The sequence below is a fragment of the Gymnodraco acuticeps genome, unplaced genomic scaffold, assembly GCF_902827175.1.
Source record: "Gymnodraco acuticeps unplaced genomic scaffold, fGymAcu1.1, whole genome shotgun sequence".
In the NCBI taxonomy this organism is placed as follows: Eukaryota; Metazoa; Chordata; class Actinopteri; order Perciformes; family Bathydraconidae; genus Gymnodraco; species Gymnodraco acuticeps.
The window spans coordinates 180,830-203,051 of record NW_022990315.1 but is presented as its reverse complement, the minus strand read 5'-3'; the positions used below and the strand labels follow the sequence as shown (position 1 = coordinate 203,051).

The 22,222-nt window shown below is 41.0% G+C and overlaps 2 protein-coding genes across 2 annotated transcripts; both read left to right on the top strand.

Annotated features, from left to right (window-relative positions):
- The first annotated feature begins 6,042 nt into the window (after positions 1-6,042).
- On the top strand, positions 6,043-6,684 carry LOC117550542 (histone H1-like). Its single transcript, XM_034222928.1, has one exon. The coding sequence runs from the start codon at positions 6,043-6,045 to the stop codon at positions 6,682-6,684; it is 642 nt and encodes a 213-aa protein (XP_034078819.1).
- Positions 6,685-9,061: 2,377 nt separating this feature from the next.
- LOC117550582 (histone H4) lies at positions 9,062-9,628 on the top strand. The gene has a single exon (XM_034222995.1). It carries the CDS (start codon positions 9,080-9,082, stop codon positions 9,389-9,391), a length of 312 nt encoding a protein of 103 aa, XP_034078886.1. The 5' UTR covers positions 9,062-9,079; the 3' UTR covers positions 9,392-9,628.
- Positions 9,629-22,222: the final 12,594 nt, after the last annotated feature.

Below are 22,222 nucleotides of genomic sequence, written 5' to 3'. Positions count from 1 at the left end.
CATATAATTACTAGTCCTGAGATATATGTCTATGGGCCATTCTACCGAAATGTACCAAAGTCAGGTTGGAAATGTTTTGAAATTGTGTGTTTTTTCCCCAAAACTTTGTCCATATATATTTTGTTCCATATCTAAATTACACACATCGTAAAATAACTACATTTTTATATCGTATGTTCAGACTGTTGGAATCTTCTTCCTCTACCAAAAATGGTCACTACGGAAACATTTTAGTTGATAACTCAATATACTTGATATATACTCATGTATTTGTATTCTGCATACTCTTAAAATAAAGCATTATCTTCTGACTGTTTATCACATATTCTCAAGGTCACGATGAATGACCAGCAGTTTCACCACAATACATTGTTTTTATTCAGAAATGTTAAAATAACATTAGAAATAAGAGACATTGCAGGACGAGAAGATGTATACTTTTCTGTATTTAGCCGACACATAACCTGAAAACCTTTTAAAATAACTTCATCTATGTATGTTTTAGTTTTTTGCCTTTAAATACTTCTCACATGAATCTTGTGACGCACCAACTTGAACACACCCGTAATTGGGTGGTCCGGGTCTTGAAACAGAGCCTCCTCCAGGCTTGATGCCTGAGTCCAAATCAATATCACCACAATAAACAATATCTGATTCTGTTTGTGTCCATCTTATCTGTATAGACTCTTTCCTTTACTTGGTCACTTATAACAATCTGCATTATTGAGATTATTGTATTCATTATTATTTATGTTTTATTATTATAATTATTCATGTATACAGTTTACTTCATCTCACATTTGTCTTGCAACATAAAAACACTATGTTATTCTAATCCATTCTACTGTTTCTTTTTGCACTATTTTAATTGTGTTTTTTTTAATCTGTCTTATTCTTGTTTGTCCTAAATATGTTTCATTGTTGGAGGAGCCTGGGATTTCAGATTGTCATGCCATGTGTACACTGTAGCTCCTGTGCATATGGCAGTGGTTCTCAAAGTGGGGGGCACGCGAAAGACCAGGAGGAAAAATGGTTATTAAAAAAAAAAAAAGATTATAAAAAAAAAATAAAAAAATCATATTTTGAAAAATTATTGATTCGAAAATAATATGATACGGTACTATTACGTCTGGGTCTCTGTGTTTCATTAAAGCTCGGCTCTGTGGGTGTGTGTGTGTGGAACGAGCCATTTTGTGTGCGTGCGTGAGCGAGAGAGAGAGATAGCGCACCGGTACCGGAGATCGTTGATGTTAGCTTCTGGTGCTAGCGAGCTACGCTAACGGATATAAGGAGTTTTTTTAACAACAAAGTGGAGGAGAGTCCTCTCCTGTCAGACTGAGAGTCTCAGTGAGCTAAAGGACTCTCTCAGTGTTATCTCAGTGGGTCTCAAACGTTTTGGTCACCATTAATGTAAACAATTATTTCCGAGGCACACGTTTATATGATCATTATAGTTATAAGAAAATAAGAGAATACATGAAAAAACAGCTATGAAATACTATATGACAGTAAAACAAGAATAAAGTTTAAAAGAGTGATTTATAAAATATCCATAAAGAAATAGTAAATCTGTTTACAATTCTGTTTCATCTGGGTGTTGAGAGATGTATCCATAGATCTCTTCATTTTGCTCTCAAAGTGCACCAGATTGATGCTTTCAACTTCAATATTTAAAAATCTTCCCGGGGGAGCATGCCCCCGGACCCCCCTATGTGAGGTCCACACACCACCTATAAAAATAGCACTTTACCCCTGCTTACACCTATATGCCGAGACTTGATATCGAGCCTTCATTGTAACAGTCGCGGGTACATAGTGTATGTGCGTGGGGAGTGTTGCAGTAGAAAATTCCACTGTAGCGACCGGTACATTAATGGAAAACCCTAAATGTTTGAGCACGCTCTATGAAAGGTCAAGCTACCCCACAGCACCCCCAAAATAAATCTCTGGCGCCGCCACTGAGCCTGACTATTTGTGTTGGGGGCCCGACTTTTTTTTTTCTCCAAAGGGGGGGCCTGACAGAAAAAGTTTGAGAACCACTGGCATATGGCAATAAAGCCTTTGAATGTTGAATCTGCCGCCCCCACTGGTCCTTTCCCACATGGCTTACTCTGCTCTTTACAGCTCTTTGCACTTATAGTTCAATGGGACTGTATTTTGTTGTCTCAGTTGAACCGGAAAATAACTCGTTGTTTCAAATGACATGTTATGAAGCGTCTAAAAGATAACATTAACACAAATTAAACATTACATCTAAACAGTTTGCAATGCTTTCTCATATATTCCTTATATATTTGATGTGATCTGTGGCATGATCTGATTCCTTGTCCCTTGTAGCTTTCATGTGAGCATGTTGCAACACCCATTTTGAACATTAAACAAATTATATATTTGTTGTTGGGTTTAGCTTCCACAGTATGTACTTCTCTAAGTTCAGAGATTGCTCTCTTTTTTCCCGGTGCTCCCAATGTGGGAATACATTTTAGATTCAGGTCTCCTCCTACAGTACATATGTAGTATGGATATGTAGAAGAACAATTGCAAAGTTGACCCTCTTTCTCAAATGTATACATGCAAAGAATTGAGGGACAGAAGATCCCCAAAAATGATGCTACACAATACAACCAGATGCAGTACAACATCCTGGTATTCTTTGCCTTCTGCAGGTAAAACACCATGTCATTTTCTGCCATAATAAAGGCTAGTACTGATGCATGCCTTCTTCATCAAGTATTTAAAGTATATAAAGAAGTTAGATTCAGGCTTCAATTGTATACCTCATATAAATCAAATCAGGTTTTATTTATAAAGCACATTTAAAAGTGATTTTTGGTCGAGCCAAAGTGCTGTACATGTAATAAAAACACATTACTACAATCACAATAAAAGACAATAAATTACAACAGATATAAAAAACACAAAATGTGTTTTAAGAGTAGATTTAAAAACCCCCAGGGTCTGGGCCGACCTCACATGGAGGGACAGAGTGTTCCAGAGCCTGGGGCCAGCCGCTGTGAAGGCTCAGTGCCCTCGGGTTTTGAGCCTGGTCTTAGGCACTACCAGCAGCAGCTGGTCAGCAGACCTTAAGGCTCTGCCTGGGGTGTAGCGATGGAGGAGTTCGGCTACATTGGCCGGGCCAGCCCATTTAGGGCTTTGAAAACAAATAAAAGGAGTTTAAAATCAATTCTGAACCGAACTGGAAGCCAGTGCAGTGAGGCCAGAATTGGGGTGATATGGTCACGCTTTTTGTGGCCAGTGAGAAGACGTGCAGCTGCGTTCTGCACTAGCTGGAGGCGTCTAATTGAGGCCTGGTCCATACCCACATACAGAGCGTTGCAGTAATCCAGTCTCGAGGTAACAAAGGCGTTAATAACCCTTTCTAGGTCTTTAAAAGATAAAAACGACTTGGTTTTGGCCAATAGTCGTATTTTAAAAAAGCAGGTCTTAACTACGGTACTGACCTGCTTATCAAATTTAAAAGCGCTATTGAAGGTCACTCCAAGGTTCATGACAGAGGGGAGGATGTTGTCATTGAGAGAGCCCAGAATATCAACCGGAGAGGCTGGAGGTCGGGGTCCAAAAAAGATGACCTCAGTCTTGCTCTCGTTGAGGGTGAGGACGTTTTTTCTGTGATGCCTGCGGACTGTTCAAGCCGTGACAACAGGATGCTATGGTCCACAGTGTCGAAGGCAGCTGTCAGGTCTAACAGCACCAGGACAGCTGGGCTACCTGAGTCTGCGGCTAGGAGCAGATCATATAAGCAGGGTGACTAAGACGGGCTTCTTTCACCTAAGAAATATTAGCAAAGAACGCTCATTTTTAAACCGACCAGAGGCTGAAAAGCTCATGCATGCATTCATAGCAAGTAAGTTGGACTAATGCAGTGGTTCTCAAACTTTTTCTGTCAGGCCCCCCCCTTTGGAGAAAAAAAAAAGTCGGGCCCCCCCAACACAAATAGTCAGGCTCAGTGGCGGCGCCAGAGATTTATTTTGGGGGTACTGTGGGGTAGCTTGACGTTTCATAGAGGGTGCTCAACCATTTAGGGTTTCCCATTAATGTACCGGGCGCTACAGTGGAACTTTCTACTGCAACACTCCCCACACACACACACAATGTACCCGCGACTGTTACAATGAAGGCTCGATAATCAGCTCACGGCATATAGGTCTAAGCAGGGGTCAAGCGCTATTTTTATAGGTGGTGTGTGGACCTCACATAGGGGGGTCCGGAGGCATGCACCCCCGGGAAGATTTTTAAGTATTGAAGTTGAAAGCATCAATCTGGTGCACTTTGAGAGCAAAATGAAGAGATCTATGGATACATCTCTCAACACCCATTTGAAACAGAACTGTAAACAGATTTACTTTTTCTTTATGGATATTTTACAAATCACTCCCCTTTTAAATGTTATTCTTTTTTTAATGTCATATAGTATTTCATAGCTGTTTTTAATTGATTCTCTTATTTTTGTATAACTATAATGATCATATAAACGTGTGCCTCGGAAATAATTGTTTACATTAATGGTGACCAAAACATTTGTGACCCACTGAGATAACACTGAGAGAGTCCTTTAGTTCACTGAGTCCCTCAGTCTGACAGGAGAGGACTCTCCTCCACCTTGTTGTTGAAAAAACTCCTTATATCTGTTAGCGTAGCTCGCTAGCACCAGAAGCTAACAACAACGATCTCCGGCGCGCTCTCTCTCTCTCTCTCGCGCACGCACACACAATGGCTCGTTCCACACGCACACAGAGCCAAGCTTTAATGAAACACAGAGACCCAGACGTAATAGTACTGTATCATATTATTTTCAAATCAATAATTTTTCAAAATATGATTTTTTTTTAATTTAATAATAATAAAAAACATTTTTCCTCCTGGTCTCTCGCGCCCCCCCCTGTCATGCCTCTGCGCCCCCCTGGGGGGGGCGCACCCCCCACTTTGAGAACCACTGGACTAATGTAATGCACTCTTCGCTGGTCTTCCAAAAAACTCAATAGAAAAGCTTCAACTCATCCAGAACTCTGCCGCCAGGCTTTAAACAAAAGCCAGAGAAAGAGAGCACATTCCTCCTGTTTTATCTGAACTTTAATTTCCTTTAATCTTAGGAAATTATTTGAGATTATAATAATCCATTTGGGATTACATTGAGATTTAACAGTCTAGTGTTAATGAATAATATCATTTCATAGCTAATTCCAAGCCTTTGTGCTGGTGTATGGTTCTAATTCCTTCACTTAAGCTTATTTTTCTCTGATTTTCTACAATTACTAAAGTGATAATACTTGTCTGATGTTCACAGTCAGTGGGAGTTCTGCTACCAAGAGTTTGTGTCTGTTTGAGAGCCTTTGTGACCTTACAGGTTTAGATCTATCTGTCTAACACATTTCAGAATGTAAAAATATATGATAATACTCATACTATATAAATATAGTTGTATTGTGATATACATGATAAAAGCTGTGCTAAATGAAGGTCTCTCACTGTTGGGTAACAAAGACTGTATTTAGAACACAGCCAGGGCCTGTCCTGAAGGGAGTGTGTTTGCAGACAGCAGAATTACCTCTGTTTAACAAAAAAGTGTTGACAAATGTGGAATTCTTTCATATTGAGTCTTTAATCCAACATTTAATTTCACTATATTACAAGTTTTAGGGGGATTATAATGTATTTTAAATCCTTTAAGAGAGAGATTACAGAGAAAAGTCGCAGATGAGTCCTTCTCACGGCACCAGTTTTAGGAGGTTTAAAGCCTTCCCAATGAAAACACAACAATATGTAAAGCTTTATTTCGCTTCTACATGAAGATAAAGCAATCCGCTATCAATTAGATTAACCTTTGAAGTTCAACTCGTTCTCTAAATGTGTATTTTGTACAGTTTTAGCTGAAGAGAAAGCACAAAGTGGCACAGTTTTTCTGCAGCTCCTGTGTGAGCCACTGAGTTGAGTCTCTACGGTTCTCATGGTGAGTTTAAGTTCCTCTCTTCGCTGGGATTTCTCTCTCCGTCTCATCAGACCGAGAATCCTCCTGACAGCATCATGGCCACAGAAGAAGCTCCCACTGAAGTCTCCGCCGCCGCCGCCCCGGCAAAGGCACCAGCCAAGTCCCCGAAGAAGAAGGCAGCCAAGCCGGCCAAGAAGGTTGGTCCAGGAGCCGCTGAGCTCATCTTGAACGCGGTCACCGCCTCCAAGGAGCGTAAAGGGATCTCTTACATCGCGGTCAAGAAAGCGCTGGCCGCTCAGGGCTACGAACACACCGCTCACATTAAACGCGCCGTGAAGAGGTTACTCGAGAATGGAGCCCTGGTGCAGGTCAAGGGAACCGGAGCCAGTGGCTCCTTCAAGGCAGCTAAGGCCGCCGAGAAGCCCAAGAAGGCAGCGAAGAAGCCCGCAGCCAAAGCCAAGAAGCCGGCAGCAGCAGCAGCGAAGAAACCCGCCGCTAAGAAGCCAGCAGCCAAGAAGGCAGTAACTCCCAAGAAGGTAGCGAAGAAGCCTGCTACTGCTGCCAAGAAAACCCCCGTGAAGAACATCACTAAGAGCCCGAAGAAGAAGGTGGCGGCCAAGAAGGCAGCGACCCCCAAGAAGGCAGCGACCCCCAAGAAGGCAGCGACCCCCAAGAAGACAGTAACCCCCAAGAAAGCTGTGAAGAAGGCACCAGCCAGGAAATCATCGAGGAAGTAAACAGATCCTCTACTTCATCTCCAAAAGGCTCTTTTAAGAGCCACCCACATACACCGAAAGAGCACTCTCCTATATAATATTATAATTTAGCATAAATACAACTTGAACAATACATATAGTTGTGTGTACATGACACACTATTTATATATCTGCTTCCATGTTATATTCTAATATTCCATGTTGTGCTTTCATACCACATGGAATTTACCTCAATATTCCAATATTATCTGAAGTACATTGTACTAGTACCTGACCTGGAACATTTACATTAGTTTGCTTTATTTAACAATACAATCTGGATATAAAGGTATATTTATACAAACATACATTCGGTTTCTGCACTTATTTTCAGTTGATTTGGACGAAAGTATAAGTTATATGTTAGCTAATACAAAGTATATTATAATTATTATAGACATTTCCATAGAAATTGGTTATAATGCAAACACTTTGAAATCGACCATAGTGTTTTTTATAAGCGACTACTAGTTTGAAGTAATACTGTATATTCCTCACAATCAGTGAAACTACTAAATATGCTCATTTTAAATGATATATAGCAGGTTAGTAAATAATCACATGAAAGTCCGGCCAGTAGAAAAGCAGGACCAATATCAACGTGTTATTTTAGGGTTTCATTTATTAATTAAATATCATGAATAAATAATAAATGAAACTTCACCTTATTAATCTAAATGTATTTTGGGTACATTTTATATTCAAATGAATTCAATGAATAATGGAAATGTATCTCTATAAACAATAATGTAGTCAAGCAGAAAATAGTAGAGCTATAAACAGTATTTAAAGAATATAATTCATACATGAATAATGATGTTTTGTGTATTTTATTAAGTGAGTTTTTAATCCTAAATATTTAGTTTGTATTGAATGTAAATACAATTATTATAAGTATTGTTATGACTATACTATTCTGCCACTGAGATGAGACATCTCAACAGCGTGACCTTTCTTTTTCCGTTCCCAATGAGGAAAGCCTTAGAATAACTGAACCATGAAGATTCAATCATATTTTCATGTAATCAATATTGTATTTATTCAAGTGTAACGATTGAAAAGCCTAAGGAGGCTGGGAAACACTGCAAACAGACACTTTTGTAAAGAGGGATTTCTATTCCTGAATATTATTTTTCAACTTTACGAAGTTATAGCCTCAGAAAGGCTCAACAACATCAACGTATACATGTATTAACTACATTATTACATGTAGCTGGAAGTCAGCTGCCTTCCACCTGAGCCACGGCCCACATGCTGATTCTACCTGAAAACACTGGCATTCACTCTTAATTCACTTTGTCTGTCTTTTCTCGGCCAATCAACACTTCCTGCATTTCATTTTCTCCCTCGTCCTCTCCCATCTGTCTGTGGATGGCTACAATGGGGATGTGTCATTTGGTGCAAAACTTAAGCAGGGTTTGAAACCAAAATAAGGTATGTGTTGAGCCCAAAACAACGAACGCCCAACTAAAGTTCCCGCTGTGATTTTGAGTGAATTTGTACCTTTATGCGCACAACGAGTACACAGCTATGCAGGAAAGAACGTGACACGAGTAAACAAATACATGAAATGCAGAAATACAGGGGAAAAAACAGGAATAAATAAAAACAGGAATATAAATACACAAATAAAATGTGAGAATAATACAGAACACACATTATTATATATCTTTAATGTATTTCTGCATTTATTTTCACTTACGTTTCTGTGTCTGGGCGTGTTTCACAATATGTGGTTTTGCCTGGTCGTCTTGTATTTTGTGGTCAACAACATTTATAAGAAATGTAGTATGTACTTTCAATTGCTCTGAAAGTTTGACATGTCCTTAACAATATCTTTGAGTTGTTATAATATTTTACAAAACTACACACCCTAACTCTGTCTCTGAGGAAGTATTTGAGAAACATGCAAACCAGTTTTAATAATACAATATCACTAACTTTAAGATACATATACAATTTCTAACTATATCTTAATATATAAGTTTATGTAAATATTACATTTAAATGTGAAATAATTATATACAAAAACTAAATGGCAGTTGGTTAGCATCAGGCCTACAAAATGCAATGTTGGAGGTTAATATGGTGTAATACATGCACTAAATACATGAGATACAAATGACATTATTAGATGATTTTATTGCTTGTGTCAAAATGTGAAATTGTGAAACCATTTGCTGGTTTTTATTTTGAAGGATGGTTGTCGTAACCGGAAACGCATCCGCTCACGGTGTGTGAAAAGAGCAGCAGAGAGGGAACAAAGGAACAGGACAAAATGGCGGGCTAGAATTAACCAGGGTGTCTTCAACCAGGTCCGCATATCAGCTTTAAATATGGGCGATATCCATAGTGAGTACATCATAACTCTGCAATTATGTCGGGAAGAGGAAAGGGCGGAAAGGGACTCGGCAAAGGAGGCGCTAAGCGCCACCGCAAAGTGCTCCGTGATAACATCCAGGGCATCACCAAGCCCGCCATCCGCCGTCTGGCTCGCCGCGGCGGAGTGAAGCGTATCTCCGGTCTGATCTACGAGGAGACCCGCGGGGTGCTGAAGGTGTTCCTGGAGAACGTGATCCGCGATGCCGTCACCTACACCGAGCACGCCAAGAGGAAGACGGTGACCGCCATGGATGTGGTGTACGCTCTGAAGAGGCAGGGCCGCACCCTGTACGGCTTCGGGGGATAAACTCATCTGACTGAAACACACAAAGGCTCTTTTAAGAGCCACCCACCTCACTTTGAGAGCCTCTGTCCTTGTGATAGCTTAAGAACAATTTATCTGATCTTTTTTTATTATATCATCAAAAACTTGAAGTCCTGTATGAAAATGTAAATCCATGTAATTATTAAGGGTATAATCCCTTGTGTTAAAATGTCAATACTATTAAACAAAGTGGTTTGTACCTCAAATTGAGAGAATAAACTAACTCGTAGTAATTTATTTATATTTATGATGGGTAGACAATCTAACCATGGGTGAATATTCTTAGTAAAAGGAGAACTGTGCACTGGACTGTAAAGTGTGTTCGGTGAATAATCATTTTACACATTTATAATGAGAACAATTGCAAACGTTGCCTATTTAGTGAAATGTCAACATTGGAAGATTTATCTTTCAGAAATTATATTGTACATAATATTTTTCATAAAAGTTCAATGTTTTTCTCGGGAATACAATTGTGATGTATATTAAAATGGAATGAACCTTTAATTGAGAATAAAAGGAGTCAGTTGAATGTAGTAGTCACTTAGCCAGTTAAGCCCCATGCACAACAATATTGCACAAAAAACCGTTGCTGTTTTCTGATCAAAAGTTGTGTTCATTGGCATTAAAACGCATACAAACGCTGCTGAAGGTTAATCCAATGTCTCTGTGTCACTTTGAAATGATTACTGATAATCCTCAGAGACACAGAGGGCCTCATCACATCACTTTGCGTGGGGCCACAAGTTGGCAAGAGGCAGCCCTGGTACTTATTACAACCCGGTATCACGGCAAGACGTGAACATGTGACGATTTACCATGCTGGGAGACGTGAAGATGTCACGGTTTCGTCCCCTTCAAACGTGACAGCTACACGGTATTGTTAACCCATGTTAACCAGTGGAGAAATAACCGGAAATACCAAGCTACCCCGACGTAATGATTTATTTTGTAATAGTCACACTCGATTACGGCGATTTTCTTGTTGCCCCAGCTGGTCGACATCTCTTTTAGCAGAAACAAAGGCTACATTAATGTATTAAATCGATGTTAATCCGTGCGTGTGGATGTGGAATTAACGGACGTGACGTTGTGCGATTGAGTTGCCAAGCAACAGCTTCGGTTCATGTTAACTTACAAACTATTCAACTACAACCGTAGTTATATTTAAAAACATGTTAGAAGGCCTCACGAAATACTTTAATGCACATTAAAATGTAAATGTGAAGGAATGTGTGTATAACAAAATACATCGGTCATTAAATGAAACCGGAAACAGACGTAGGCAAGATCCTCAGCTGCATTAAATATTACATATCTGCCGTAATTCTGTATTTATAGAGCCCTGCTGAGAAGACTTCTGGACAAACAGGAGAACTGCCGCCAAAACTGAAGATGTGACGTGGATCATAAATATATAAGCAATTAAACAACATCTTACATTTATTTTCACACAATACGTCTCCTTGCAGTATCAACACTAATTCGGCTGACTTTTATATTTGATCCAATTGGTAGATAGGCTGTATTTACACCATAACCGTGCACAGCTGATAGAAAGGTGGTCAAAGCACGTTATTGAATTGTATTATTTAATTATTAGATATTAATAGGAGGATGTGCAAAACAGACAAACTAATAAGGCTTAATTTAAACATTAAAGAGTACTTTAGGTTAAGGTCTTATTTTGAATAAGAAAAAAGCTTTAATAAGAATATGGAGGGATGAAACCCTCTTGAAACCACAGGTCCTTCCTTCCTGCAGCGGTCAGACTTTACAACCAGCACTGCCCCTAGTAGACCCTCCTACACACACACCACAACACAGACTATAACACCCCTTGCTGCTAAATACAAACCAACTTTGTGCAATATTAGCTATATGTGCAATATATATATGCCATTAATAACTGTGTAATTTATACCTGGCCACTAAATCAATATATATATGCCGTTTTGTTTTTGATCTGTATTTTTGAAAATTATGTAACTTTTTTTCTTTTTTTTAGCATATTGTTTAATATATTATAACTTAGTACTTTTTTAGCATATTGTTTATTTTATTCTAACTTAGTACTTTTTTAACGCATGTAAGATATGCAACACTAAGCTGTATGTGGCTCTTTCCTGCTGTAACGCTGCACATTTCCCCTCTGTGGAACTAATAAATGTATTCTGATTCTGATTCTTTAATGGTCACACATGCAGAGCACACACAGTGACATTTGTATCTACAGATAAATATTAAGCCTGACAAAGTACTTAACGTCTAATATATTGCTTTCCTGCAATGTTAACTATGTTTAAGCACTTATTTGTTTATTATTTGTTTATTATTAAACTGATATTATACATATGTATTATACTCTTATAAGATGTATGTAGATAGTATAAGAAATGTGCAGAATGACAGTTTAATGGTGGAGTATACACACATATTGATAGATGGCTTGTAATGCACTGTTGAGGAACCTGCGACCCAAGTTTTTCATTCATTGCATAACTACACAGTAGTTGTGTATAATATGATATGTCAATAAACCTTAGCTTAGAAAATCTTGAAATCTTGAAAGGGATGTGCAAACTAGTCATTATATACAGTCTTTAATGAACTATTAGTAGAGAATAATGAGTAATGAATATACTTTATAGGGATCCTATTAATATCTAATAATAAAATAATAAAATTCAATAACGTGCTTTAACAGGACTGCCAAGTTTCAGTAAAAAGTAGGAGTGAGACTTTCGGGGGAAGATGCGTTTTGATTTTTTTTGTTGCCTTTTTTAACGCCGATTTAGAGGAATATCTCAATTTAAATGAACATTAAGACTGTTGTGATGTCTTCACCCCCATGCCAGCTGCTCTCCCTGCACTGTCGGCCTCCTCATGCTTATATAGTGTTAATAATTGACCAGCACAAGTAGAAATGAAAACAATTGTATCAAATAAAAGTTTGACAAATAAAATACATTTATTTATAAAATGTCAATATAAAGAAAACAATAGCAGCCTTTTAAGAACCAATAGCAGCCTTTTCCTTTAGTGCATTTTTTTTTTAAGAGTAACAAAATTAGAACCAGAATAATATATATATATATATATAATATATATATTATAAATAAATAAAGTGCATGTCTTTGTTTGTGTGTTTTGGTTTACATGACATGTCTCATGTTGTAGGTGTTGATGCCTTGATGACAGAGGGAGGGGGCTCCCATTTGAAACACTGTGGCTCAAGGTTTGCCATCTTCACAGTCATGATGGATGATAGAGTTCCATCAAGAGCAAAACAGTTTTTTCGGGTTTGTTCAGTCCCACCACAGAGAACACTCGTTCAGCATCAGCATTTGAATGTGGAAGTACCAACACCAACTTGGCAATACGGGAGAGCCTCCCAAATCTGCTCATACCGGTCACCTTTGAAAAATGTAGGAAGCCTAATTACTCTCAAGTATTTTTGTATAGAATTAAGTTGATTACGTCAATGGGTATTTCAAAGGGTGCAGAATAATTCTTACCTTCTTCTTCATTGATGCCAAGTTCCCCCAAAAGCTCTCAATGTCGAACGTGGCTGGGTCTTCGGGCATGGCAATGTCCATGGACTGGTAGTCCAGAAACTCCTCACTCAGTTTGTCACGCTCGTCAGGTCCGTTGTATGGGAGAAGTTCAGGAAACCTAAAAAGAACACAATGTGCACTGATCTGGTAAAGTAATGTAGCTGAAATGGGTTGTTTTTCAGATGTGGTCATTAAACTTTACAATCTATTAAGAAAATGTTAAGAAAATGTGACAAGAGCCAAGAGTCTTTAACCTGCTCTACTTATTAAGTATATTGAGATAACTTGTGTTGTGATTTGGCACTATAGATAAATGTACTTGACTTGATACCCCAACTAACCTGTCGACAAAGTACAAGGCGTCTTCCACTCCACACTCTACCCTCTGCTGGACATCCAGAAACATGGCATGTTTTATCAGGAGCTCTCTCATGTGGAGTTTCTTCATGGCATACTCCACAGCCCTCACCAGAAACGCCACTGCTGCCTGCTGGAACCTCTGCACTTGTAATGTCTCCTGCATCAAGGAGCCTGTTGAGTGTAGCTCGAGTAGTGAAGCCGATCACCAGCTTTTCTCCTACGAGAGACACAATAAATCAACAACGTCACAGAGGTCATTAAGGTGCTGTATGCGATTCTGGAGAAAGATTGATGCAATATGTTCTCATTCCCAACACCAACATGTCAGTATGAGACTGGGAATAAGACCGGTGTTGAGTCCCTTTAGCAATCATCAACAACCACAATAGCTAACTTGAAAGCACCCCTTTAAGTATCTTCATCACATCAGTGATTGATTGATTGAATACTTTATTAGACAGAAATGCAAACAGCACAAGGTACAGTCACACATTTGGGCTAAAAGGATAACATTAAAAAGTCCTGTGGACTTGTTTCCATTGTGGTCCTTGTTACGACCCGCCTCCCTACTCAATAGTAGTGGCTCGTGAGGCAGTCCGCAACATAAAACAAAAGTACACACACGTAGGCACTAAACTGTAATCGTACATTTATTGCCACAATTCTTAATCATTCCACTGGAGGACAGGTAAAACAAACAAACAGACGGTGGGGACTTGGGCCAACCACACCACGCGCCGTAGGATCCAGAGCCTTCCTCCGCTACCCAAAATCCAACAGACCTAACGGGAGAAATAAAGCCGCGAAAACCTAATCCTAACACGTCCTCCAGGAAACACAACAAAAAGGCAAAAGAGCTCTGACACAGCAGAGACATCCGGAGTAGTGATCGGCTCCTCCTTCTCCTTCAGCCTCCTCTTTTATGTTCGGCTGATTGGCAACTGGGAACACCTGGGCCAAGCTCGGCTGAGTGACAACTGGGAACACCTGGGGAAGGCGGAGCCAGGTGTACCTGCACAGCAGAGAGAACAAAGAGGACAACAAAAAGGGAGGGGGGAGTAAGTAACACCCCCACCATGAGTTAGTGATTTTTTTTAAAACAAAACAATCACAACAATCAACCTTAGTTGACAGACGTGCTCACCACCACTCATTCCACACACCAGACAGGTTAACAACACACAATAACTGCTATATTATAAGCGCGACAATGCATCAGCCCACACATTATCCTTGCCACGAATGTGTTTGACCTCAACATTGAAGGCTTGCATGAAAATACTCCACCGCATCAACCTTTGATTTGTGTTACGCATTCTCTGCAGAAACACAAGGGGTTTGTGATCGGTGAAAATAGTGAGAGGAATGTTTGATGACCCCACGTATACCTCAAAATGGTTCAAAGCCAGAACCATAGCCAGTGCCTCCTTTTCGATGGTGGAATACACCCGCTGGTGTCGATTGAATTTCTTTGAGAAGTATGACACTGGCTCCTCCACCTCACGATCAGCTCCAATACCTCTGCACGCTGCGCATCAGGCAAGTGTGCCAAATGAGACTCCATATTGGCCAGAGTCTCCGCAGCGATCGGGGCCTCCGAGGTGACAGGGGTGTCACTTTTAGCACTGGACAGCGCCTCTACACAGGCAGCGACAGGGTTATGAACAGCCCCAGGGCTTATCGTACCTGATTTCCCACCCTCACGCCATGATGGAGGATCCCTGACCGGTCTGTCCAATCCCGTAGCCGTAAAACTGTCGCGGGTGACTGCCACCGCATTCACTCCCGGCTTAACGAGCACTCTGTCACCGGCTAAATCATTCCCCAAGACCAAATCTACCCCTTCAATGGGAAGACATGGCCGAACCCCGACAGTTACCGGACCTGTGACCAGATCTGACTCAAGATGAATATTATGCAATGGCGAACCCACACACTGCATACCAAACCCCCTCACAAGAACATCCGAACCCACAGCAGACTCCTCAGAGAGGGGCAACACACCCCTTATCATAAAGGATTGCGAAGCTGCTGTATCCCTCAAAATGGTCACTGGAACCCTGTTGTTCTTCCCCGGTAAAGACACCATTCCCTCCATGAGAAACGGAGCAAAAACTTCCAGTTTAGATTTGTGAGACCCTGGCTTTGAAGTACTCACCAAAGCGACCGTCTTTACATGCTTATTTTCATCCCGTAAAACATAGCAATTCGCAACAATATGACCTCTTTTCTTGCAGTAATGACACACTGGCCTATCCGTAGATCCCCAATTCACCTCTCCCGGTTTTTCCTCAGCAACTCTTGGCCTGCTGGACTGCCATGGCACTTTAGTGAAGACTGGGGTTTCTCTGATATTATTGTCCACAAACCCGGCTTGTGCCCTAGTCCTCTACCTGTAGACAGTCTTGTGAGTAAGCACATATTCATCAGCCAAAACCGCAGCATCAAACAGTTTCACCGGTTTTTGCTCATTGAGGTATGTGGCTACTGTGTAAGGCAAACAGTTTTTAAATTCTTCCATGAGCACTAATGTTTTTAGGTCCTCTAGAGATGTTGTCCCCGTCGATGAGCACCATCGCTCAAACAGAACCTCTTTCTCACGGGCGAATTCCACATACGCTTGACAATCTTGTCTTTTCAAACCACGAAACTTTTGACGGTATGCCTCAGGCACCAGCTCATAAGCGTGCAGAATTGCAGCTTTCACCTGTTCATAATCCCGGCTAACCTCCTCAGATAACGCAGTATACACCTCCTGCGCTTTACCCGCGAGAACGCACTGCAGCATAACGGTCCACATGTTCCCAGGCCATTTAAACGTTGTTGCTACACGCTCAAACAGGACAAAATAGCTATCAACGTCTTTTTCGTTAAATACTGGGATAAACCGAGTATACTTGCCTACGTCAAAATCATGAGGTTGCGCAGACCCCAACTGCTGAGTCTGGTAAGACGTCAGCTCCAGCTCCCTCAAACGTAACTCCGCCTCATATTTCCTCAATTCGAGATTACAGGCGATCTCCTTCTCTCTCAGTCTGTTATCACTCTCCTTCTCTCTAACCATCAGCTTGCGCAGCTCTAGCTGAAGCGGAAGGTCGCTCACTTTCTGAGAGACCTCTGTCTCGTCGTCTATGGGAACGTCTACTTCCTCCTCCGACAATACCTCCTGATCTATAAGCGCAGCCAACAGCTGTCCCTTAATGATTTGTTTCTTGTTCTGCTTATTGACTACAACGTCAAATTTGCCTGCGATCAGACCAAGCTGCTGTTTGCTACATGCATCCAACTTCCCCCGAGTCGGATCCCCAACAAACCCCTCCAAGTCCAAATCCATCACTGCAACTCTACGCTATACAGCCAACCAAACAAATAAATGCTGTCAAGGGCCTTTTACAAAGTAGTACTACTCACCACCACACCGGCACCTGCCCGAGACAGCCTTTGGACGAGCTCCCATATGTTACGAACCGCCTCCCTACTCAATAGTAGTGGCTCGTGAGGCAGTCCGCAAAAGTACACAACACGTAGGCACTAAACTGTGATCGTACATTTATTGCCACAATTCTTAATCATTCCACTGGAGGACAGGTAAAACAAACAAACAGACGGAGGGGACTTGGGCCAACCACACCACGGGCCGTAGGATCCAGAGCCTTCCTCCGCTACCCAAAATCCAACAGACCTAACGGGAGAAATAAAGGCGCGAAAACCTAATCCTAACACGTCCTCCAGGAAACACAACAAAAAGGCAAAAGAGCTCTGACACAGCAGAGACATCCGGAGTAGTGATCGGCTCCTCCTTCTCCTTCAGCCTCCTCTTTTATGTTCGGCTGATTGGCAACTGGGAACACCTGGGCCAAGCTCGGCTGAGTGACAACTGGGAACACCTGGGGAAGGCGGAGCCAGGTGTACCTGCACAGCAGAGAGAACAAAGAGGACAACAAAAAGGGGGGGAGTACGTAACAGTCCTATGTGTGTGATGAGATGAGATTATCAAACTCATAACTTGTCTGCACAAGCAGCCCTCTAACAAACACAAACAGTATTATGTGAGTGAGATCAGTGAGTGGATAGTATATGTGCATCTGCTGATTTGAAACTTGGAGGATTACCTATGGCAGTTGGTTTGATGGGTCCTTATAGAGGATTTCATGCAATTCCCGGTGCTTCAGAAACTTCGAGAGCAACTTGCGGATGAAACTCTGTATCTACAAATTTGTATTTCAGAAAAGATTTTCAAAATCACATTTAACCTAGAAGTAGAGTGCTAATGAAAAAGGGAACAAACATAGTACATGATTACTAGCATACTGTATTGGTGCTTCCTTTAAACCAGTATCCCACATCCACAGTCAGATCCTCTGGATCAAAATATAGCTACATGTAACTGTTTGATTGATTGAATATTTTATTAGACAGAAATGCAAACAACACAGGTACAGTACTGTAAATTCCCTTAGCTCATAGTAAGTATCCATTAGCTCACACACGCAAATACGTGATGATTTAACTAACACTGCTATTAGTCACGGTTGTTGTTAAACCCACCGCAGCAACCTGCCACACTGCTCACCAGCAGCCTGTGTAACGTTAAGTCTCACGTAGTCAGACCCACCGTTGACTTCATCAAAATAAAAATATTTGTAAAAATAATGTGGTTACCTACCGTTTGACCTCCCGCTTCAGATGAAAATGTCAGTCACGGCATTATTGAGGCGCTGACACAGACGTTTCACGTTTACTTTTCGATTTCTCCGCCATAGAGTTAGCTTGTTCTTCATAGGATAGAGACGCAATGACCCGCCCTAAGCTGCCTCTGATTGGTTTGTATACGTGGTGCCTTTCGTTGGGTTGGTTAGATTTAGCCTCGAGGGCTGATGATTGGTTATCACATATCTCGGTCAGCCAATCGGGGGCAGAATAGGGCGGACTCACCCTGTCCCTGATTCGAACTACGGCAAGCCTCGAGCAACAAGTTATGGAAATATATCATTAAATACAAAAATAATTATAAAGTAGTGAGAGGGGGTAAAAAGCGTGTGAAATGGCAAGTGTGGCGTGAGGCGTGTGAAGAGGTTAAATTGCGTGACTCTCACTCTCAAAGGGTGAGACTTGGCAGCTCTGCTTTAACCACTAGATGTGCCTTTTCTATCAGCTCTGCACCGTTATGGTGTAAATACAGCCTATCTACCAATTGGATCAAATATAAAAGTCAGCCGAATTAGTGTTGATACTGCAAGGAGACGCATTGTGTGAAAATAAATGTAAGGTGTTGTATAATTGCTTATATATTTATGATCCACGTCACATCTTCAGTTTTGGCGGCAGTTCTCCTGTTTGTCCAGAAGTCTTCTCAGCAGGGCTCTATAAATAGAGAATTACGGCAGATATGTAATACTTAAAGCAGCCGAACCGTGTATTACAATGCCGTTATGTGATGACTTTCAAAGAGAAAAGCAAGCACACTCGGAATAAAGTATTATTGTATTTTTAAAAAACGTTTTCAGATTTCACATCACATAAACACCAAATCCCAGCATGCATTGCGGATAACCATCCAATCATCGAGCTGAGGATCTTGCCTACGTCTGTTTCCGGTTTCGTTTAATGACCGATGTATTTTGTTATACACACATTCCTTCACATTTACATTTTAATGTGCATTAAAGTATTTCGTGAGGCCTTCTAACATGTTTTTAAATATAACTACGGTTGTAGTTGAATAGTTTGTAAATTAACATGAACCGAAGCTGTTGCTTGGCAACTCAATCGCACAACGTCACGTCCGTTAATTCCACATCCACACGCACGGATTAACATCGATTTAATACATTAATGTAGCCTTTGTTTCTGCTAAAAGAGGTGTCGACCAGCTGGGGCAACAAGAAAATCGCCGTAATCGAGTGTGACTATTACAAAATAAATCATTACGTCGGGGTAGCATTTGCTTATTATTTCCGGTTATTTCTCCACTGGTTAACATGGGTTAACAATACCGTGTAGCTGTCACGTTTGAAGGGGACGAAACCGTGACATCTTCACGTCTCCCAGCATGGTAAATTGTCATATGTTCACGTCTTGCTGTGATACCGGGTTGACTTATTATGTTATAGTTTGGATTCCTAAAGCTTTTAGTCTCCGATCGCATCATTCAAGGCTGGTTTTCACTTTAAGTAATGGGGGTTTTTTGGACAGAAACTATACATGTTTTACCATGTTCAATCTGAATTTACTTTAAAATAAAAAACATCTATATTGATTCTGACTTTTCTACATCCAACTCACAGGTTTATCATTGCTTTGAGAACAAGGATTATTAATGTTCCCCTTTTAGAAGGGAAGATATGGTCATTTGTTCTGTGAATGTCATCTCGAGCCTGAGACCTGAAACCCGGCTTGGGGCTCAACAGGTTAAAGGAAGTGTAATGAATGTTGTGGATTTATAGCTCACTTATGGCGCATTTCCACTACAGCGCGGTTTAAGCGTGCTGTGCCCGGCCTGTTTTTGGTTGCGTTTCCACTTGGCCTGGTCGGCAACCCGCGGCCCACGGGCCGCATGCGGCCCTTTAAGCCCTCTGCTCTGGCTCCCTTGAGCTTAGACAAAAATAAGAAGGAAATAAAATAAAAGTATTTGTAGGACTATTTATATTTTGTTGCATGGTTGAAAATGTTTCGTATCTTGTATTTTGAGGTGATACTGTGACACATAAATAAAAAACAAAAACGGTTTTAATTAGGTCAACTAAAATATGCGTCACATCCGGCTACGGTCCCGCGCGAGCGCCTTTTCTTGGAGGCAAATAACCTGACCCCCGGCTCCATGAGCGAACTATGGATAAATCAAAGAAAAGTACCAGAGGAACACAGGATTTAATTCTGTGTGGACAGAGTTATATGCTTTCACAGCAAACGATGCTGGTTTACCGGTATGTTTGATATGTAGAGAGAAGTTGTCAACGGTGGTGCAGCCTTTACGTATCGAGGAACAACACGGGAGAGGAAGACAGCTGACGATCTTCAGTCATAATTCAATGGGGTATGTAATTTATTTCAGAAAACACTTTTTGTTATATTCCATGGAATGCTCTTAACGTCCCGATAGCAATGAATATATTAAATGCTTTGACAATAAATACATACAAAAATGTATCTGTGGAAGTCGTAGTACTGTAAAAAGCACGACCAATCATCTGAGCCAGCCCGGCTAAAATAACTGGATGGCCTACCTGCCTGTCAGCCTTCCATCTGTGCACAAACTTATCTCGTGCCCTCATTGGTCATGTGCGCGTTCGTGTGTGTTGGAGGAGGGACTCTGTAAGAAAGTAGGCTTGTTTGAGACAAGCGAGACCTGCGCAGACCTGCGCAGTTGCGATCAACGTCTTGCTAGTGCGTTGCATGATGGTTAGTCATTTTGTCCGACTTGCTCTGGAGGCCCGCCTACATGAGACGTTGAAATCTCGCGGGACAAAGACGCCCGCAGCCTTGAGAGCGAGGCGCGGCGAGGCGGCGCAGTTCCTCTCCACGGGCTGCGGAAGCTAAATGCTTGATGGGAAACGACTCGCTGGTATCTCGAGCTGAGCGCTCATTGGTGGTTTTTACCACGTGCTGCTGATGAAACTCTCCAATTGGCTCGGCAAAAGTTTGTTGTTGTTTTGTGTCAGTTTTACGTCGCCACATCCATTCCCATTTTTCATCATTGTTCCACAATATTTATCATCATGAAATTAATATCCATATATTTTATACTATACTTGCACTGCTTACCGTTTTCATACTTTATATATCTTAGCATATTCATATACACTGTACATACTGCTCTCAGGCTGCTGTGTATATCTAGTGTATTCATACCCCTCACTGTTTATTCATCATTCAATTCATTCTATATGTTATTCTGTAGATTGTGTACATTACTTTTCACTTTACTGCTTTTTGCTCCTGGTTAGAAACTAAACTGCATTTCGTTGTCTCAGTACCTGTAATATGTGCAATAACAATAAAGTTGAATCTAATCTTGAGCAGGAACAAATGTATTTACTTAGTACATATCTGACATTAACGATTAAATACATGTGTGCATTCTTTATAAATGCAAACCGAGTCAAGCCGACTCCGGAGGTGGCAGTATGCACCTTAATGTTGTTTGCAATCCGCCAAAAAACCGTGAGAAGAAGAAGAAGACGAATCCGACTTCAGGCGAGCTTTTTGAGACCTCCCCCGGCTGCGATCGGCTACTCTCGTCTACTTTCGAGGCGAGCCGCAACGCGTCTCAAACAAGCCTACTCTGAAGGAAGAGGCAGATTTTTTCCGGTTGTGTATTTTCAAATTCTAGCGCACTCGAGCTGGTTTCTCCATCCTTACCGACCCTACCTTTAACTCTTTTTAGGGTGCAGCTATATGTTTTATTTATTTCAAAGTGGGCCCATTTTAATAATATTTTTTTTCCCTTCAAATGTGCAGAGGACTCCCCAAGTGCTGTGTTTAATTTATTTTAAAGTAGGCCTGTGTATTATTTGTAATTCTCCTTATAAGAGTTCTTTGTTTCTTATTAGAGGTTAACAGTTTTATATCATGTAATAAATAGCCTAATAAATGCCAAAAAACTGTAGTTTTTGTCTGATCTAACAATAAAAAACTATGAAATATGTTTTGCGGCTCCAGACAAAAAAATGTTTTTGGAAAAGGGAGTAAAATGGCTCTTTTGGTCAAAAAGGTTGCAGACCCCTGGGCTAGCGGGTACTATTTCACAGTTTTTCTGGCCCCATAAAATCGAGGTTCTTACCCCCAAAACACACCAGGAGCGTCTGCGTCACTTTACGGCCGCGCCGCGGCGGTCGTAAGGATCGAGGCCACTCTAGTCAATGGGTGCTATTACACCACACGCGCCGCGTTACGG